Source organism: Anastrepha obliqua, chromosome 5, assembly GCF_027943255.1.
Source record: "Anastrepha obliqua isolate idAnaObli1 chromosome 5, idAnaObli1_1.0, whole genome shotgun sequence".
In the NCBI taxonomy this organism is placed as follows: Eukaryota; Metazoa; Arthropoda; class Insecta; order Diptera; family Tephritidae; genus Anastrepha; species Anastrepha obliqua.
In genome coordinates, this window is record NC_072896.1 from 73370237 (window position 1) to 73385632 (window position 15396).

Genomic DNA, 15396 nt, shown 5'->3' on the forward strand with positions numbered 1-15396 from the left:
CAGAGTGGTTCACGATGGCCTGAGAGTATTCCAAACTGGCTGATTTTACATTCATACTTATTTATGTTACATACTTATGCATGCCGAGTATGCATGCTCATTGCAGTGACAGCTCATCCCCGGCATAGCCGTTTTTGTTGCTCTTGCTGATGTGTAGTAGTATTGTAAGTGACTGTTTGGCTATTTGACACACACTTCACACACCTTTGTGGCACCGGTTTTTTCAACGCGGTCCACTCGTTCAACTCCAACGATTCAACTTTATTGGCATATGTTGATTCGCCAATTTTGCTTTTGTTTTATGTGACTGGCTACAGTTTTGTGTGACTGAGCTTGTTTTTTAATTTTTTTCCATTCTAAATAAAATAAAAAAATTAATTTAGATATTCTTGTTTTTGATTTGGTGTTATTGCTCTTATTTTTATACGTTTTTTTGTTTTGCTTTTTTAATTCTGGTAATTACAATATTATTTCATTTTTTTTTACATTCCGCATTCTATATTCTTTATACTTACTTTTTCACCTAAATGAAATAAAAAAATTAATTTAGATATTCTTGTTCTTGATTTGGTTTTATTGCTCTATTTTAGTTATATTTTTTTTTTAGTTTTGCTTGTTTAATGCTGGTTATTATTATTATTTTATGTTTGCTTTTACATTCCGCATTCTATGTTTATTATACTTACTTTTTCACCTACGATCTCGATTTGAATTTCGTTTTATTTTTTATTTATTTTCATTTGTATATTCTTTATTTTTTACCCTTTTTAATGGTGACGTGTTCGCCCAGCTGCGTCACTGCGTCACGGATCGTGTGCTTCCATCACCTTTCAGGCTTACCTGCCGACAATTTCACTCTCTGAATATCCGTACATGCACACGTACATAGAAGCATACCTCATTTGTGTGTGTTACATGTGTTTATGCATATAATTTTTTTCTATTTGCCTATACGAAAAAGCCTATCCATTCGGTTACCTCAGTCACTTGATTTCAGTATCATTCTTCCCGGACTCTCCGTATTCCAATGGTATTTAATTTCCCCTACAAGCTCTTTTCACCTCAATTCATGCCGAATCGATGTTTTTGTATTTGTTGTTGGCTCATTTGATATGACACTGCGGAAACAAACGATTTATTTTGTACTCATGTGTAGGTATATGTAGACATTTGTACACATCTGTTTGTCTTGCCGGGCAAGCGGGTAATTGTGAACTGTGCTTTGCAAAGGGGCAAGTAACGTAGGGATTAAGCTTCAACCGGTTAGTGTACCACAATTGGCTTATTTTTACTGTTCCGCTATTAATTGTTTTTGCTGTTTCAATGCTTAAGTTTAGTTAGCGAACGTGCATATGTAATATTAATGAAGTTTTTTATGCACTATTTAATATATTAATAGTCTTAATAGCTTATGCAAAACATTTAGTAAGATTTTTGTGCACATACATACATATGTACATGTGTTTGTTTGTATGGACTAGTGCTGCTAGTATCGAAAGTAAAAAAATGTTAGTCACTATTGAAGCCTTCTGGCCATATCGATTGTTTTTATTTGCATTTGATTTGGTTTTAATTTAGTGTATTTTATTATTATTGGATATCTTTAAATTTATGACTTTCCAAATATCGCAATAATCTCGCATTCATTCCACACTGTCAAATTTACATTTTCTTTTGTCAAATTTTGACCAGGCGAATGTGTAACCGCACGATAGTAACCAGCACGATAGTCGCAACAGCACGTTTCCTGGACCTACCGTTAGATGAGTTAGACGATGACGATCAGTGACTACAGGCCACTGCCAAGGCCTAGTGCTTTGCTACAACAACAACAACAATAAACATTCAAGCAATGGTGTGCGTCACGAAAAATTATTATTTTTTAATTAGTAAAAAATTTATTTAAAAACGAAATTAGATGATTCATTTTGCGCCAGATTGTATTAAATATATAATTTGTAGAAGTGTTGAATTTTTCTTGTTCCATGTTCATATGAAACACACAACACAGTGCATATGACAATATTTTCATAAGATCCATATTTTTAGAATAAAAGAAAACAATACAAGCATTCCCGCTGTCCCAACGCAATCAGGGCTTATCTAATATGGTATATTTTATATTGAAATAAATTGAAATGCGAAACATGTTCGGTAAACCTTTCTTTCCGTTCTAAACAATCAATTTTAATGCCAATAGTTGGAAAAATAAAAAAAAATTTTAAATATATTTTTGGACAACTCTATTGTTTATAGAGTGTCACGGGCCACACCGTGAGCTAGCCTTCGTTTTATGAATTGTCCTTTCACGTCGATTCTAACGAAACACATTTCCTGCTTCAAAATTTTCGCTCTCGACATAACCCGCATGAACAATCTCTGAATTTGGATGATCAATTTAAATTTTATTCAACAGCAGCACATTTTTCATACTCATCTCTTTTTTAAGAATTCTTCCGTCAAGTGATGAATGTAGGTAAATATTTATATGCAAAATATTTTGGGTGTTCCATTAAGAGCGCCAATTTTGAATTTCGGCTAATGTTTTTTTTGGCGATCATATAGCGGTGCTCTCTGACGGTTGTCATGTCTTTTGTAAACATAGAGGTTTATTCATGCAGAATTAAAGGGAGGCATAACGAATAAAATTTGTGAAAGTCCATAACCAAAATAGTCTATGTTTTGCGATTACAAGCAAATGCCAAAAGATGAATGAAAAACTCGTCAAAAAGAACCAACTTGACTGGTCGGCCAAATATGGATACTGTGCTATGTATATAACAGGCATTTTTTTTTTAAGTTATCCGTTGGGTTTTCCTGTATACTGCCGCGAGAGCCTGATGCTGTTCTACAAGTAAAATGGCTTACCTGTGACGTTCGCGAACGGCAGAAGGTTTGATATGAGGAGCTTTTTCCCAGCAGAAATGCATTCTCGGATCTGCTATTGCCTACCGAGAAGCGACCGTATTAGTAAAGATGTTTTTGATTATTTAGATACTTTATGTCTTCATGCTCACTCTGCTACGGCGACCCTTTACATGCGTTCTTGCAATGAAAAATCAACTTTCCAAACAAAAATTAAATTTGCTTAAAATTCAAAAATAGCCCATCTGAATGGAACATCCTATACATAACTTTTTATTATCAGTAATCTTTTATGTCACCGCAATCTATTGCTATGAATTTAAAACGGAAAATGAAGTCATAAAGCGGTTGAATAATAAATCTCTGAATTAATATTAAGTTCAAATTAATTGGCTTTTATTGCATGTTACGGACTTCCATAGAAGCAAACACAGTTATATGCAAATATAATATAATTTATATACATACATATTTATGTATGTACAATTTATCAAAAACATGCGATACAATTTAAATACGAGGGTCATTCAGTAAGTACGCGTATTTGAAAGCAGGTGGCATTCCTTAATTAAACGGTTATTCCTTTGCAAAGTGGCATCTACTTAAACTTATGTTCTCCGAGTTTACATCACAACCCACTATTAGCCCCAGATTACTGGATTCTGCACGCTGGACTACTTCTCTTAGCTCCCTCGAAGGGAGTGCCTGTAAAGAGCCGTAAGGTAGGTAGGCCCAAACTACGATAGCTTCGACAATAATCCAGTACTTGATTTTTGCAACAACGATATTTCTAGAGCATAGCTCTTTTAATATCGTCTGTTCGATCAACCTTGGTATGATAATACATGTTTGTCGTCTTCCCTCCGCAATGTAGTATCTGTGCCCATAATATAGCATCTAGACCACAGATACACTTGTAGCATGCCCATGATTCTTGTATTAGTATTATGTATGTATGGGCGTGTTTGCAGTCCTGCATGTCTACGGCAAAGGAGATGCTTTGCTATTTTGCGTGAATATAAAAGTAACTTCAGTCATCAGTCTGAGTATATTTACGTTTTGCCGTCCGCCTTATCCTGGACTCGAAAATGAATTCGCTCCAGATGTAGGGGAGGGCGGCACCCGTGCTTCGACCTCAGGACCGTGAGTGACCCAAGATCGATACTCAGTGTATCCGAGTATATTCTCCAAAGAGTCGGGTCAAGATCTTTGTTTTGTGTGAGGAGTTCTGCTGGAGGAGTTCTACTGGAAAGTCCCGTGAGTCTCTGATGAGGAGTTCTACAGGAAAGTCTCAGAATCCTGTTTTCGCTGGCTGGAAATATTACTTTTTCCTGTCATTCTCGGGGAAAACGCATTGGAACAGTGAACTTTTACAATGCTGTTCACCACACTTTTACCCTCAAAAATCGGTGCGCCTTTTGACTCGTCGATGGCTCTTGTTGCCGTTTGGACAATAGACCGTCTTGTTTGTCGGTATGTATCTCGACCGACATTGCCTTGGCCGCCACTCTCGCGAATGATGCGCCAAACGTTGACGACAGAGTGCCATTTAACATTTGAGGTATCTTAGCCTTTTCCTTTTCAGTTTAAAGGGGTATCAGCCTCTGATTTGGTCGAGGATGCAGGTATTTCCGATTTCAGTTTCGCGACTTTCCTCTTCTTTGCCTTTCCCCTCTTCCCGGTTGTTGGCACAGACCCCGTTTCGGCTCCGGAAGATTGCAACATTACAGAGGAATCATTTATTTTGTCGCGCTTTTCCCGTGCCATTACAGATGTCGAAGTTGACGGAGCTTACGTACTTACCTTAGCTAATGCTTCGGCTTTCTTCGCCTTTCGCTTTCTCCGTTTGATCTGCCTTTCGGATAAACCAGCACCAGCATTCGAATTCCCAGTAACTTCCACCTTTTTACCGATACTCTCCTGATACGCACCAGGTTTAACCATTGTTAGAGACTTACTCGGTATCAGAGATCCATCTGAGTCTGTGGAGAGATTTTCCGTTATCTCCATATCCTCCACAGCTTGTTCAATTGCTTTGGATGGTTTCGATATCATATGGCTGTCACTTATTCGGCTCTCCATTGACATAGTCAATGTGCAGTTTTTCACCGCTAGTAGTGTGCTTCCTCCGGAACTCTGGGTGTCAGTTACGGTCATAAGGGGATGTGTGGTTCGGGCTTCCACACTCGATGTCCGGGCCGCCGATTGCCCGATGGGAGGGTTTCTCCACATTTGAACAAAAAAAAAAATAATGAAAATCCATTGGTAGGAAATAACAGGGGGACATTGGTACTGTAATCTCCGCATGGTGATTGAGTGGCCAGCAATTTCATGCCACATAGGAAAAACTTACTTCAATGATAAAATTGGTAGGTACGAAATGCCCGTAATATTTGAACCAAGATGCAGTCTTTTGAAATTAAATGGTATATAATAAACATTTTATTGGAAGGTATCTCATTGAAACCTTCTGTAATATTGAATGTCGTGCAAAAGCAGTAGGCCTTAGAATAAATGAAGGCAAAACTAAATATCTGAAGGTTTCCCTCAACGAAGAAAGACGAAGTCCTGAAAACATTAAAATCGGGACATTTACCTTTGAAGGTGTTCAACACTTCAAGTATTTGGAAGTGTTCATAAAAGATAACAACAGTAGTTACGACAGAATAATGGCAGCAAACAAAGCCTATTACGCCCACACAAAATTGCTGAAGTCCAAACTGCTAACGCGTGAATGCAAACTCCGCCTCTACCAGTCAATAAAACTGCCGGTGCTGTCCTACGGCTGCGAGTGCTGGACTTTGACAAGCAAAGTCGAAAGGAGCTTAAGAGTTTTCGAATGGGTGTTTGGCCCCATACGCTGCAACGATAGAACGTACCGAATACGCTACAACGAGTAGTTGCTAAACTTTTGCCAGGAAGAAGATGTTTCACACACATTAAATCCCAAAGGCTTTAATGGTTAGGACACACTGTGCGCATGGTAGACAGCCGCCCCCAAAAATATTTTTTAACAACGAATTGTCCAAGGTTAACCTGGCTTCACCAAGTCATAGCCGAACTGAAAAAGCTACGAGTTAAGAGCTGGAGATCTATTGCTAAGAACCGTGAAGGTTGGAAGAGGATTGTGGGTGAAGCTAAAGCACACCCTGAGATGTAATCGCTACTTGATGATGATGATGATTGGAAGATGCCCAATATTACCACAATTTGTTGCAAATTTCCAAAAAACAACTTTGACACATTGACATATTGAATGTGTTGAATGAAAAAAATGATGAGTTTTAGAGCTACTTACTTACATAACTGAAGCTTTAAACAGAAAATTAATTGTAAATGAATTTACGTGATACGCTAAAAATATTTGCATATTCCGGCAGACGACCTTTAAGGCCATTGCCGCATATTTTTTATTTATTTGTTTAAAAATTCTATTTTTAGTCTATAAGCAGATATTATAGACAGTAAATATACATAAATAAAGAACTATTCTATTCTATTCTATTCTATTTTTAAATAACAAAAAAATTTGGAGTGCAACACATTGCGAATATTGTAAAAAAAGAGTATTTGTATCAGGTCAGTCCATAGGTTCGTGCGTTTCTTAAAGGTGGTTTTAAAATTAATAAAAAAGATGTTTAAAGTATTTATTAATTAATAATATATTTTCCTTCATTATTTACAATGTCTTTCCAACATTTAGGCAAATTTTTAATTCTCTGCTCAAAAAATTGTTTGTCCTTGGAGCCAAAATACGCTTCGACATCAGTTTTTATAGCTTCTTTTGAGGAGTAGTTCTTGTTACTCATATGGGATTGAAGTCCACGGAAAAGGTGATAATCACAAGGTGCAATATCCGGAGAGTATGTTGGATGAGGCATTAGCTCCCATCCGAGCTCGTTCAGCTTGTCTAATCTTTGCCTTGCGGTATGAGGTCTTGCGTTGTCGTGGTGAAACAAAACTTTCCGTCTATTCACTAAAAACGGTCGATTTTTTTAAGTGCCTCATTCAGGTTTGATAGCTGATGGGAATAATAATCAGCAGTTATCGTCTGGTTTGGTTCCAGAAGTTCATAATAAACAATACCGGCCATATCCCACCAAATAGACAGGGGGATCTTCTTGGGGTGAAGGCCATCTCTAGAGGTCGGTTCTGGTGTTTCACCTTTATCTAACCATTGGCGTTTGCGAACAGGATTATTGTAAAGGACCCATTTTTCTTCACCAGTAACGATACGGTTCAAAACACTTTAATTTTCAAGCCGTTGCAGCAGCTGAGAACACACATTCACTCTCTGCTGAAGGTTGGCCACGGAAAGTGTATGCGGAACGCATTTTCGTAGCTTTGAAACTTTTCCCAACTGAACCAGGTGCCTGTGAACTGTTTCATGCGATGAATTTAACCTCTGCGCTATCATATAGACTGTCAAATTTGGCTCAGCTTCCACGAGTTCGAGCAAGGCGTCGGAGTTAAAGACTTCAGGACGACCAGCGCGCGGGTCATCCTCCACGTCGCAGTTACCACTTCGGAATTTTGCGCAGTCCTTACACTCACGGTATCCTCTCCGTGAACAGTGTTTATTTCTGCAGCAGATGTTGTTGCATTTTTACCACTTTTATAAATATTATAGTTCCGTTATATTCCGCGAATAATTTTTGGTATGCAAAAATCGTACAAAAGTGAAATTATGAGTAAAATACGCACGAACTTATGGACTGACCTGATATTTACGTATATTATAAAGTGACTTATTTATTACTAAGCGAACGAGATAATAAATTACTAAATTACACGCATATTTATTACTAACGTGAATACTTATTAACCGACCCTCGTAAGTAGTAGTCACAAATGAAATTGCCAGCTAAATTGTTTTGTATTTATGTAGGTCAGCGTAACAAATCAAAATAATAATAATATTTTGCACTGATTAACGATCTCAATTGCTGCGCAGCTTTGGGGCATATTAAATTAGTGCCCGTGTAAGTATCATCAAATGAATTCAAAGTAATTGCTAACAATTGCCGACAGCGCTTCAAAACTTCCTTCGCTACAAAAATATACGCTGTTTCGAATTTCTTTCAGGTGCTAATCACAGTTATTTAACATTTTCGAAGTTGGCACCTTTTTCCAAGCGCAATGTGCGCTCCATGCAATTTGTATAGCCCGAAGTAATAAAAAAAAATTAAATAAAACTTGCTACTGCGGCTGTGCACATTTAATACAATTTCAAATTTTATTACCCTAAGCTAAGCTTATCGCTATTTAATTATAAAACCTTTAACCATTCTGTAATGAATCGCAACTTCATTATTTTGTTTGTTTCTCATTTTTTTCTCTCTCTTTTTTACACATTTTTGCAATCAACGCCAATTTAGATGCAATATCCTGTACTGAGCAGCCGTAATATGGTATGATTATATAAACATTTTTTTGTTGTTGTTGTATTATTGGTGTTTTATGTCCATTTATTGTGCACTTTTGTACTTTTATCTGTGCGGTTGTTAAAAAATAATTAAAAAAGTGCATATTTAAGAAATTATAGTTCCATTGGCGCCTAGTTGTTGCCTTGTGTTGTCTTTGCAGATTTTCAGAAAATCTTATCTGATGTGCCACATTCTCACACTCCAATTTTTATTGTTCGAACGAGCTAATTTGTTGTTTGAATTGTTTGTGTGACCAATTCGTGAAATATACCACTTCGGCGCATAATACACTGCAATTATTTTTAAATGTTGGTTATTCATTATTTCAGTAGCTGCAAATATTTTATCCTTTTATTTGTAACTGTAAATATATGCACTGTTATTGCACGTTTCATACCTGTTATTCCTCTGGAATGCCTTAAGGGGGGAAGCTGGTCTAGAATTTTGAAAAAATCGAGAAATTTTTTTTTGTCTTAAAAGGTGCTTTAGGGTCTTAGAAATAATATACCAAATGAGGGATGCCAGCAAAAATGTCTAAATGCCCAAATTTTTCATTCGACGGCAGTGCCTCGCAGGTATGCCCCGAACGCTATTTACAACTTTAAACGCGTTTTTCTCGAAATCACTTTTTTTAAACTGGCCGAAGACATAACTCGAACAAATCTTTACCGATTCTTACGAAATTTTGACAATACATTCGAAATACCTTTCTCCGGAGACGTACGTAGGATTTTTTGTTAATATTACATAGTTTTTTTTTTAATCAACAATTTTATGTCGTTCTTTATAGTGAAAATTGTAACTTTTTGTTCAAACGTGCACCATTTCGCGAAAAAACAAAATATCGAAAAAATCCTACGTACATACGTCTCTTTCTGTTGTTATATAGAAACTAAAAAAATTTTATTTTTTGATCCAGGACAAAAATTAAGGAGTTTACGTCTTCGGCAATGGACCCACTAGAAAAAAAGGCGTCTTAGGAGAACTGCTGGACAGCGGCCATTTTGAAATTAATTCTGACGAAAAATTTTGTATTTGTACCATGAAAGCTATATTATTAAACCTATTTCACAGATTTTCGATTGATTCCTTTGTTGAGTCAAAATAAATTCATAAAATATGCCCATTTTTTGCGCTCTAGACCAGCTTCCCCCCTTAATTATTGAAAAAATGTATAGATACAATAATTAAAGCATTTAAAAAAAAATGTCAGCCTTTTGGTTTGTATTGTATTATTACTTATTATTATATTTGCCTTATTGTATCCCAAAATTAACATCGAAAAAAAATTAGAAAAATTATGTGACCTAAAGTATATGGCTTCGAAATCGCCTGTGCTTCATAGCAATGTTTTCGAGTGTTAATATTCGTTTATTAAACTTTTAAGCAGCATACTTTCCGGCGGTCGCATTACCGACTCTCACTTTGCTCGTTTGAGCTTTAGGACTTCACACCTTCCTCTCTACATTGTGTCTAACTTTATGCCCTTGTTTTGGTTTACCCATTTCCTTTTCAATTGATTAAACCTTTTTGTAGATTATATGCATCCTTATATTGGTGTGTGAATAAGCGCCCTGTAGGAATATCGACCATTACCGAAGTAGTGTGCGTCTTTATAAATTTGAAACAAGGCCTAGACTTCGGTCTTATTTTAGCTGGTGAAATTACCATATATAACACATACCTTCAACCGGGCTAAGAAATCTAGTACACAGCTCAATTTAGGTTAGTTGAGTCGAAATGTAAAAGATCGGTTGTCCCAGAGTATTTCAAGCGAAGATACATGATATGCCTTCGAGAAGGTACTACTATGAAGCGCATCTGTCCGACAGCCAGCAAGCCTTATGTGCAATGCAGTCTCACATAATAACTTCTAAACTCGTTAAGGAATACTGCACTATCCTCAATACCCTGAGAGCATGGAACACCGTCTTGCTAGATTTGGTTCCAAGACATGAAGGTCATAACGGCAAGAAGACCCGGTCAACGACTGGGAATAATGAATTCATACAACACTGGATAGAAAGTGCAGTACATCTTTCTTCCTAGAAAAGCGTCAAGTAGGTTCCTAAACTTAGATAAGGAGGACTTACGAACTCTAACTGGTTAGTATACGAGACATTGTAGTTTTCGTTATCATTACTAGAAACTAGGACGAGTGGAAACAAGCGTCTGCCATTTCTGTGAGCTGAGCAATGAAACGCCAGAGCACAACCTCTGCGAATGGGCAGCTCTCGCAAGACGAAGACTCACTCACTTAAATTGTATGACTTTAAATGTGTTGGTGATATGAAACAAAAAGTCATCCTCTTATTTGTGTCGTGCGTCTTGATGTTGCTCCACTAAGGGAGGGACCTACATTTTTAAGCCGCCTCCAAACGACAGATAATTTTTATTACTCTAAACTTTTAGTAATTTTTGTTTAATTTAAAATGACACAGTTATGTCTAGTGAATTTGAAAACTCATTTTAGCTCTACATTTTGACTCAAATAACAGCCTATTTCTTCAAGGGTCCTAGCCAATTCACGATATTACGGTTGTAATGTTCCTTAGGTGCGGCGTTTTGTTCTTATTTTTCAGTTGTGAAACTGTCAGACTCTTAGGAAATTATTTCCAAAAGCTATAAACGCCAACAACAATAAGGAAGCAAAAAATTACTTAAACTAATCTTGGTAAACACTGTCTCAACCTTAATTGACAATATAGTGTATGTGAGTCTAAAGAAATTTGAAAGGGTTTAATTCATAAGATACTGGAGAGATGCAACGTAATCGCCTAGGAAATTATATCCAAAAGCTATAAACGCCAACAACAATAAGGAAGCAAAAAATTACTTAAACTAATCTTGGTAAACACTGTCTCAACCTTAATTGACAATGTAGTGTATTTGACTCTGTCAGACTCTGAGTACATAGATTATATCACCCGACCAAGAATGATCAGAGAGGAATAATTTTTGTGTGACGTCACACTGGTTGAGGAATCTTATAATGCGGAGAAGAGTGCAAGAAAAAGAGGAAATTACACAAATAATACACGAAGAAATGGGCAAGTGTGCCATCCCCCACATAGCTGATTTTGTCAAATTCAATGAGAGCTGAATAGCGCGGCGAGATGAGCACCACCTTTGTATTCTGTACATCGTGACTCTCGACATGTTAAACCAGTCTTGTGTTTCACAAGTTTTTCCTACAGGGAATATTTGCGTACTCAGTTCTACTCGTATTGCCTCCAATGTGTGCCCAATGTGAGCTCAATTTGGCCTTCTGGTTTTTCCATACTGAGAGCATAAGGATAACGAACTTTTTGCAGCCTATTTTTCACATACTCACATATATATAATTTTTATAATTCTTTTTTGTTTTTGAATGTCGCTTTCAAAGTTATCGTTTTCACGATTGTGTGCTTGACCTGATTGCGCTTTTCATTTTCCGCTTGATTGCAAATGTCCCTCTTTAGTTTGATAAAATATTCTTTTCTCAGCCACTTGAATAAAATTCATTTGCAATGCAAAAAAGTTGTTATTAAAAGAAAAATTAAATATTGTACAAAGTTTTCAAAACCACAGCAGAGAAAGGTAAACCCATTGGATTAGAAATTTTACATATAAATGAGATAAAAAATGGAAAAATAACACTTTACAGAATTTTGAACGGAAATACTTTGTGACCCTAGAGATGATTCAAAATATTGTGAAGTTTCATATTTTAATTCTTAAGTTTTTTTTCGTTCTAGTACAGGTAGGGAATTTTTCCCCTCTCAAGGGAATTTACAATCCTATTCCACCCATTTAAGGTATGGATTTTATTTAGTTTTTTCATAGTTTTAAGAAATTAATCACATTCAAAATATTATTTGATATTTTTTAGATTCAAGAACTAACTATAAGCAAATATCGATGGGACGGTGAGCTCAGAGCTTGCTAAGTTGACTCCTTCCTTCCCTTAACTTTTCTATCCAAGAGCAGACCATCAGTAGCCAAGAAAACCTTCTTTGCTATTTTGATAGCGGCTGTCTGCTTGGGAATGTCTGCAGTGATACGGGAGATAAGGAGTTCTTCGCAGAATCTTACTCCGCCAGGGTCGTTGGAAAACTCCATGCAAAGTCAGAGAGTTGACACTACTGAAGCGTGCCGAGGTTAAGTTTTGTTAATAGAACTCTTGGACGAACACTCACGAAATTTCAGCCAGATGAGTCTATTTTTTTGTGTTTGGCATTCGTTTAAATCGAGAACTTCTTGTGGACGCAAACAGTTTAGGGTACGGTCTCGCTGTAAGGACTGATTGGATTGGTCTAAAAAGCAACTTGATTTATTGGCAAGCAGGAGTAGGACTGAAAAAATCTTTACTTTTCGCAACAACCGGCCACTGAGAAACGTTCTTTTTTTAAAGCAGTCTGCTAGCCTATTTTTTTCGTTCCTGAACTATAAATAAAACTGTGCCTTTTAAAATTTTAAGAAGAATAAGAAACAATTTTATTGTGCAAAGCTTATTTTTTATTAAAAAGTAACCAATACCCGTCGTGCTTTGTGGTGCCGTATTGCATTGCATTTTTGAAATGTCTTTGGTGTTTGTCAAGGAGAAAGATGTAAAAATTTAATACTTACTCAGCTTTAGTTCGTTAGTATTTAATTTGTTAACATTTTTAATATTAACTTTATAAATACTTGAATGAAAATTTTCTACGCCTTCCGAAATTTTAAACTCTTCTATCAATTTAGGTTAAGCCAACAAGCTGATTCACAAATGTTCTTCACGAAAACCTTCACTTTTGCGCTTGTCTGCTAGTCTTACCCAACTACAAAAAATGCGCCACTACGAAGTAACTCATCTGCTCATGAGTAATATCTGGTGTTTGTATTTGCAGAGTTGTAGTTGCAGAGAAGTCATTACAAATGTGCATTTGCAAACATAAACTTCTTGTGTTTTTTATTTTTTATGTTTTTTATGCTTTTTTCAAAACGCAAAGTAGGCCTCACCTGCAGTCTTTTAGTTCAGCGATTGTCTAATATTTTCAAGTTGAATAACCTTTTTGGGCTTGACTAAATTTGCGGAGGGTTAAAGTACACAAACAGGCGAAAAAATATAAAGTACATAAAAAAACTTCATAAGCAAACCTGAAACCAAAACACGCCACCACAAATATTTTTAAGCATTGAAGTGGCACACCTTTCAACAAACGAAGCACAAAATTGCTACTCGAGCACGATTGTATGACATTTGGATACACAAGAAAAAATGAATACTTGAAAGAAACACTGAAAAGTAAATAACATAAGTATGACACAGAGATTTTCTGAGGCCCTCCGATATTAACTTCGGTTGAGCAATTCGGTTTTAAAGCAAATCGAAGCTATTTGGTGCATACGTAGTTCAGGCTCCAGGCCATCACAGTAAAGAGCAAATTCTTTAAACATGTGACGTGCGCTCATAAAAATTGAATTCCCTACAGTTTTAGAAGCACCTAATGTAGGTAGGTGAAATTTTTGAAGTACCACACTGGCACTCCCCAAGTAGTTCTATTACGCCATTTTGATACAATTATGAGATCTCCAAGAGGCAGATATCTACAGCCAGCCAGAGCTATTGATGTAATGGAGATTATTGATGAGATCTAGCTTGGCGCACTGCCCCTGTCTAGCTGTCAAACCCGGAAATTAATGATAAAAAACTTGATTTAATTTATTTTTTTTATGTAGAAAGAGGACTAATCGCACAAATTCACTCACAGACGAGCTAAGTTTAGAATGAAAACAAAAGGCCATTATCTAACTTTTGGGATGGTAGATGATTTGGCACTGAATCAAAATGACGTTTCTATCTAAGTATTTGGTCTTCAGACACAAAGGCTAGCGCCAAGCTGAAAATCAGTAATTCTCAGTGAGTTTCAAAAAGACCTTTGTTTTCAAAACAAGAAATAAAAAAAATAAAATAATATTTTTTTTCATAAACACCGAGTAAGAGAAAGTACATGTGGGTTCTGGGGTGGCGCTGCTCGATTAAGCTCTCACAGTTGGTCAATACTGCTGCGCTTTTAGGGTATTCAGTGAAATATTAAGAAGTTATCTAAAGCTAGCAGATATCCATTTGTTGCATAAAATAATATTTATATATTTATTTATTGAGTCTATGAACATACAGAGTTTCTTACTGACTATTTATTAAAATTCAGCTTAATTTCTTATTAGAAAAGATAATATATCTAAAATTGAGATCAAAATGTTTTTGAAAACATTTATCGACAATACCTGTCTGACAATTCGTACTCTGAACTCAAGCTGCTAAAATTTATATTGAATCATATTGGAGTTTCTTGTTATATTTGTATACAACCTATTGTCATACATTGCAGTGGACTGGATCAGATGGAACATAAATCAAACGTATTAACTTGAACTACCACCTTGATCAAAAAGTTCCCGGGATATATTCAGAAAATTCAAAATACAAGTTTATTCCCCAAAAGTGATATTATCACCTTCAAATTACTCCCCAACAACTGCAACGCATTTATGCCAGCGGTTTTTCCAACTCTCGAAACATTTCTGGAACTCTTTTTTTCTGTACAATCATCAGAGCCGTCTTTGATTTTTCCATTACATCCTTTCGGCTGTTAAAACGCGTTACCCGTAGTAGTTTTTGGACTCGATCAAATAGAAAAAAAATATTGATGGCACTGTGCGACGGTGCGTTATCATGGTGCAAAATTCACGAGTTGTTTTCGTACAAATCCGAATAGCTTCATGTAACGCCCAAATAATAGCCCTCATTAACTATCGACTTTGTGGCAAAAATTCGTGGTACACAATACTGTTGCAATCCATAAAAACTGTGAGCAATGCTATATTTTTTGACTGAAAACGACATGGTTTTTTTGATCTTGGTTCATTCGGAGCTCTCCACTCACTCGTCTGGTGTCTGGATTGCATGCCATACTCATAAACCCACGGTTTGTCTCCAATAATTTGAAAGTTGGGTCGGATTCTGCCTTGGAAATCATGTCTTTGGCATTATTAACGCCTGCCACTACGTTCGTCATTCTCGAGGGATTCGCGATCTCTGAAGCATTCATGCCACTCGTAAACGGATATTTTCTTTAGACTA

The 15396-nt window shown here is 36.4% G+C and overlaps 1 protein-coding gene across 7 annotated transcripts in view; it reads left to right on the top strand.

Moving 5' to 3' along the window:
- Positions 1 to 15396, top strand: part of LOC129248535 (dedicator of cytokinesis protein 9) — a 126733-nt gene that overhangs the window by 11977 nt on the left and 99360 nt on the right. For 4 of the 7 annotated variants that reach the window (XM_054888117.1, XM_054888118.1, XM_054888119.1 and 1 more), the window contains exon 2: positions 8244 to 8276. The exons of the other annotated variants lie outside the window; for them this stretch is intronic. In XM_054888117.1, coding sequence (XP_054744092.1) covers positions 8244 to 8276 — 33 coding nt within the window. The remainder of the gene's footprint in view (positions 1 to 8243; positions 8277 to 15396) is intronic. 7 annotated transcript variants of the gene reach the window in all.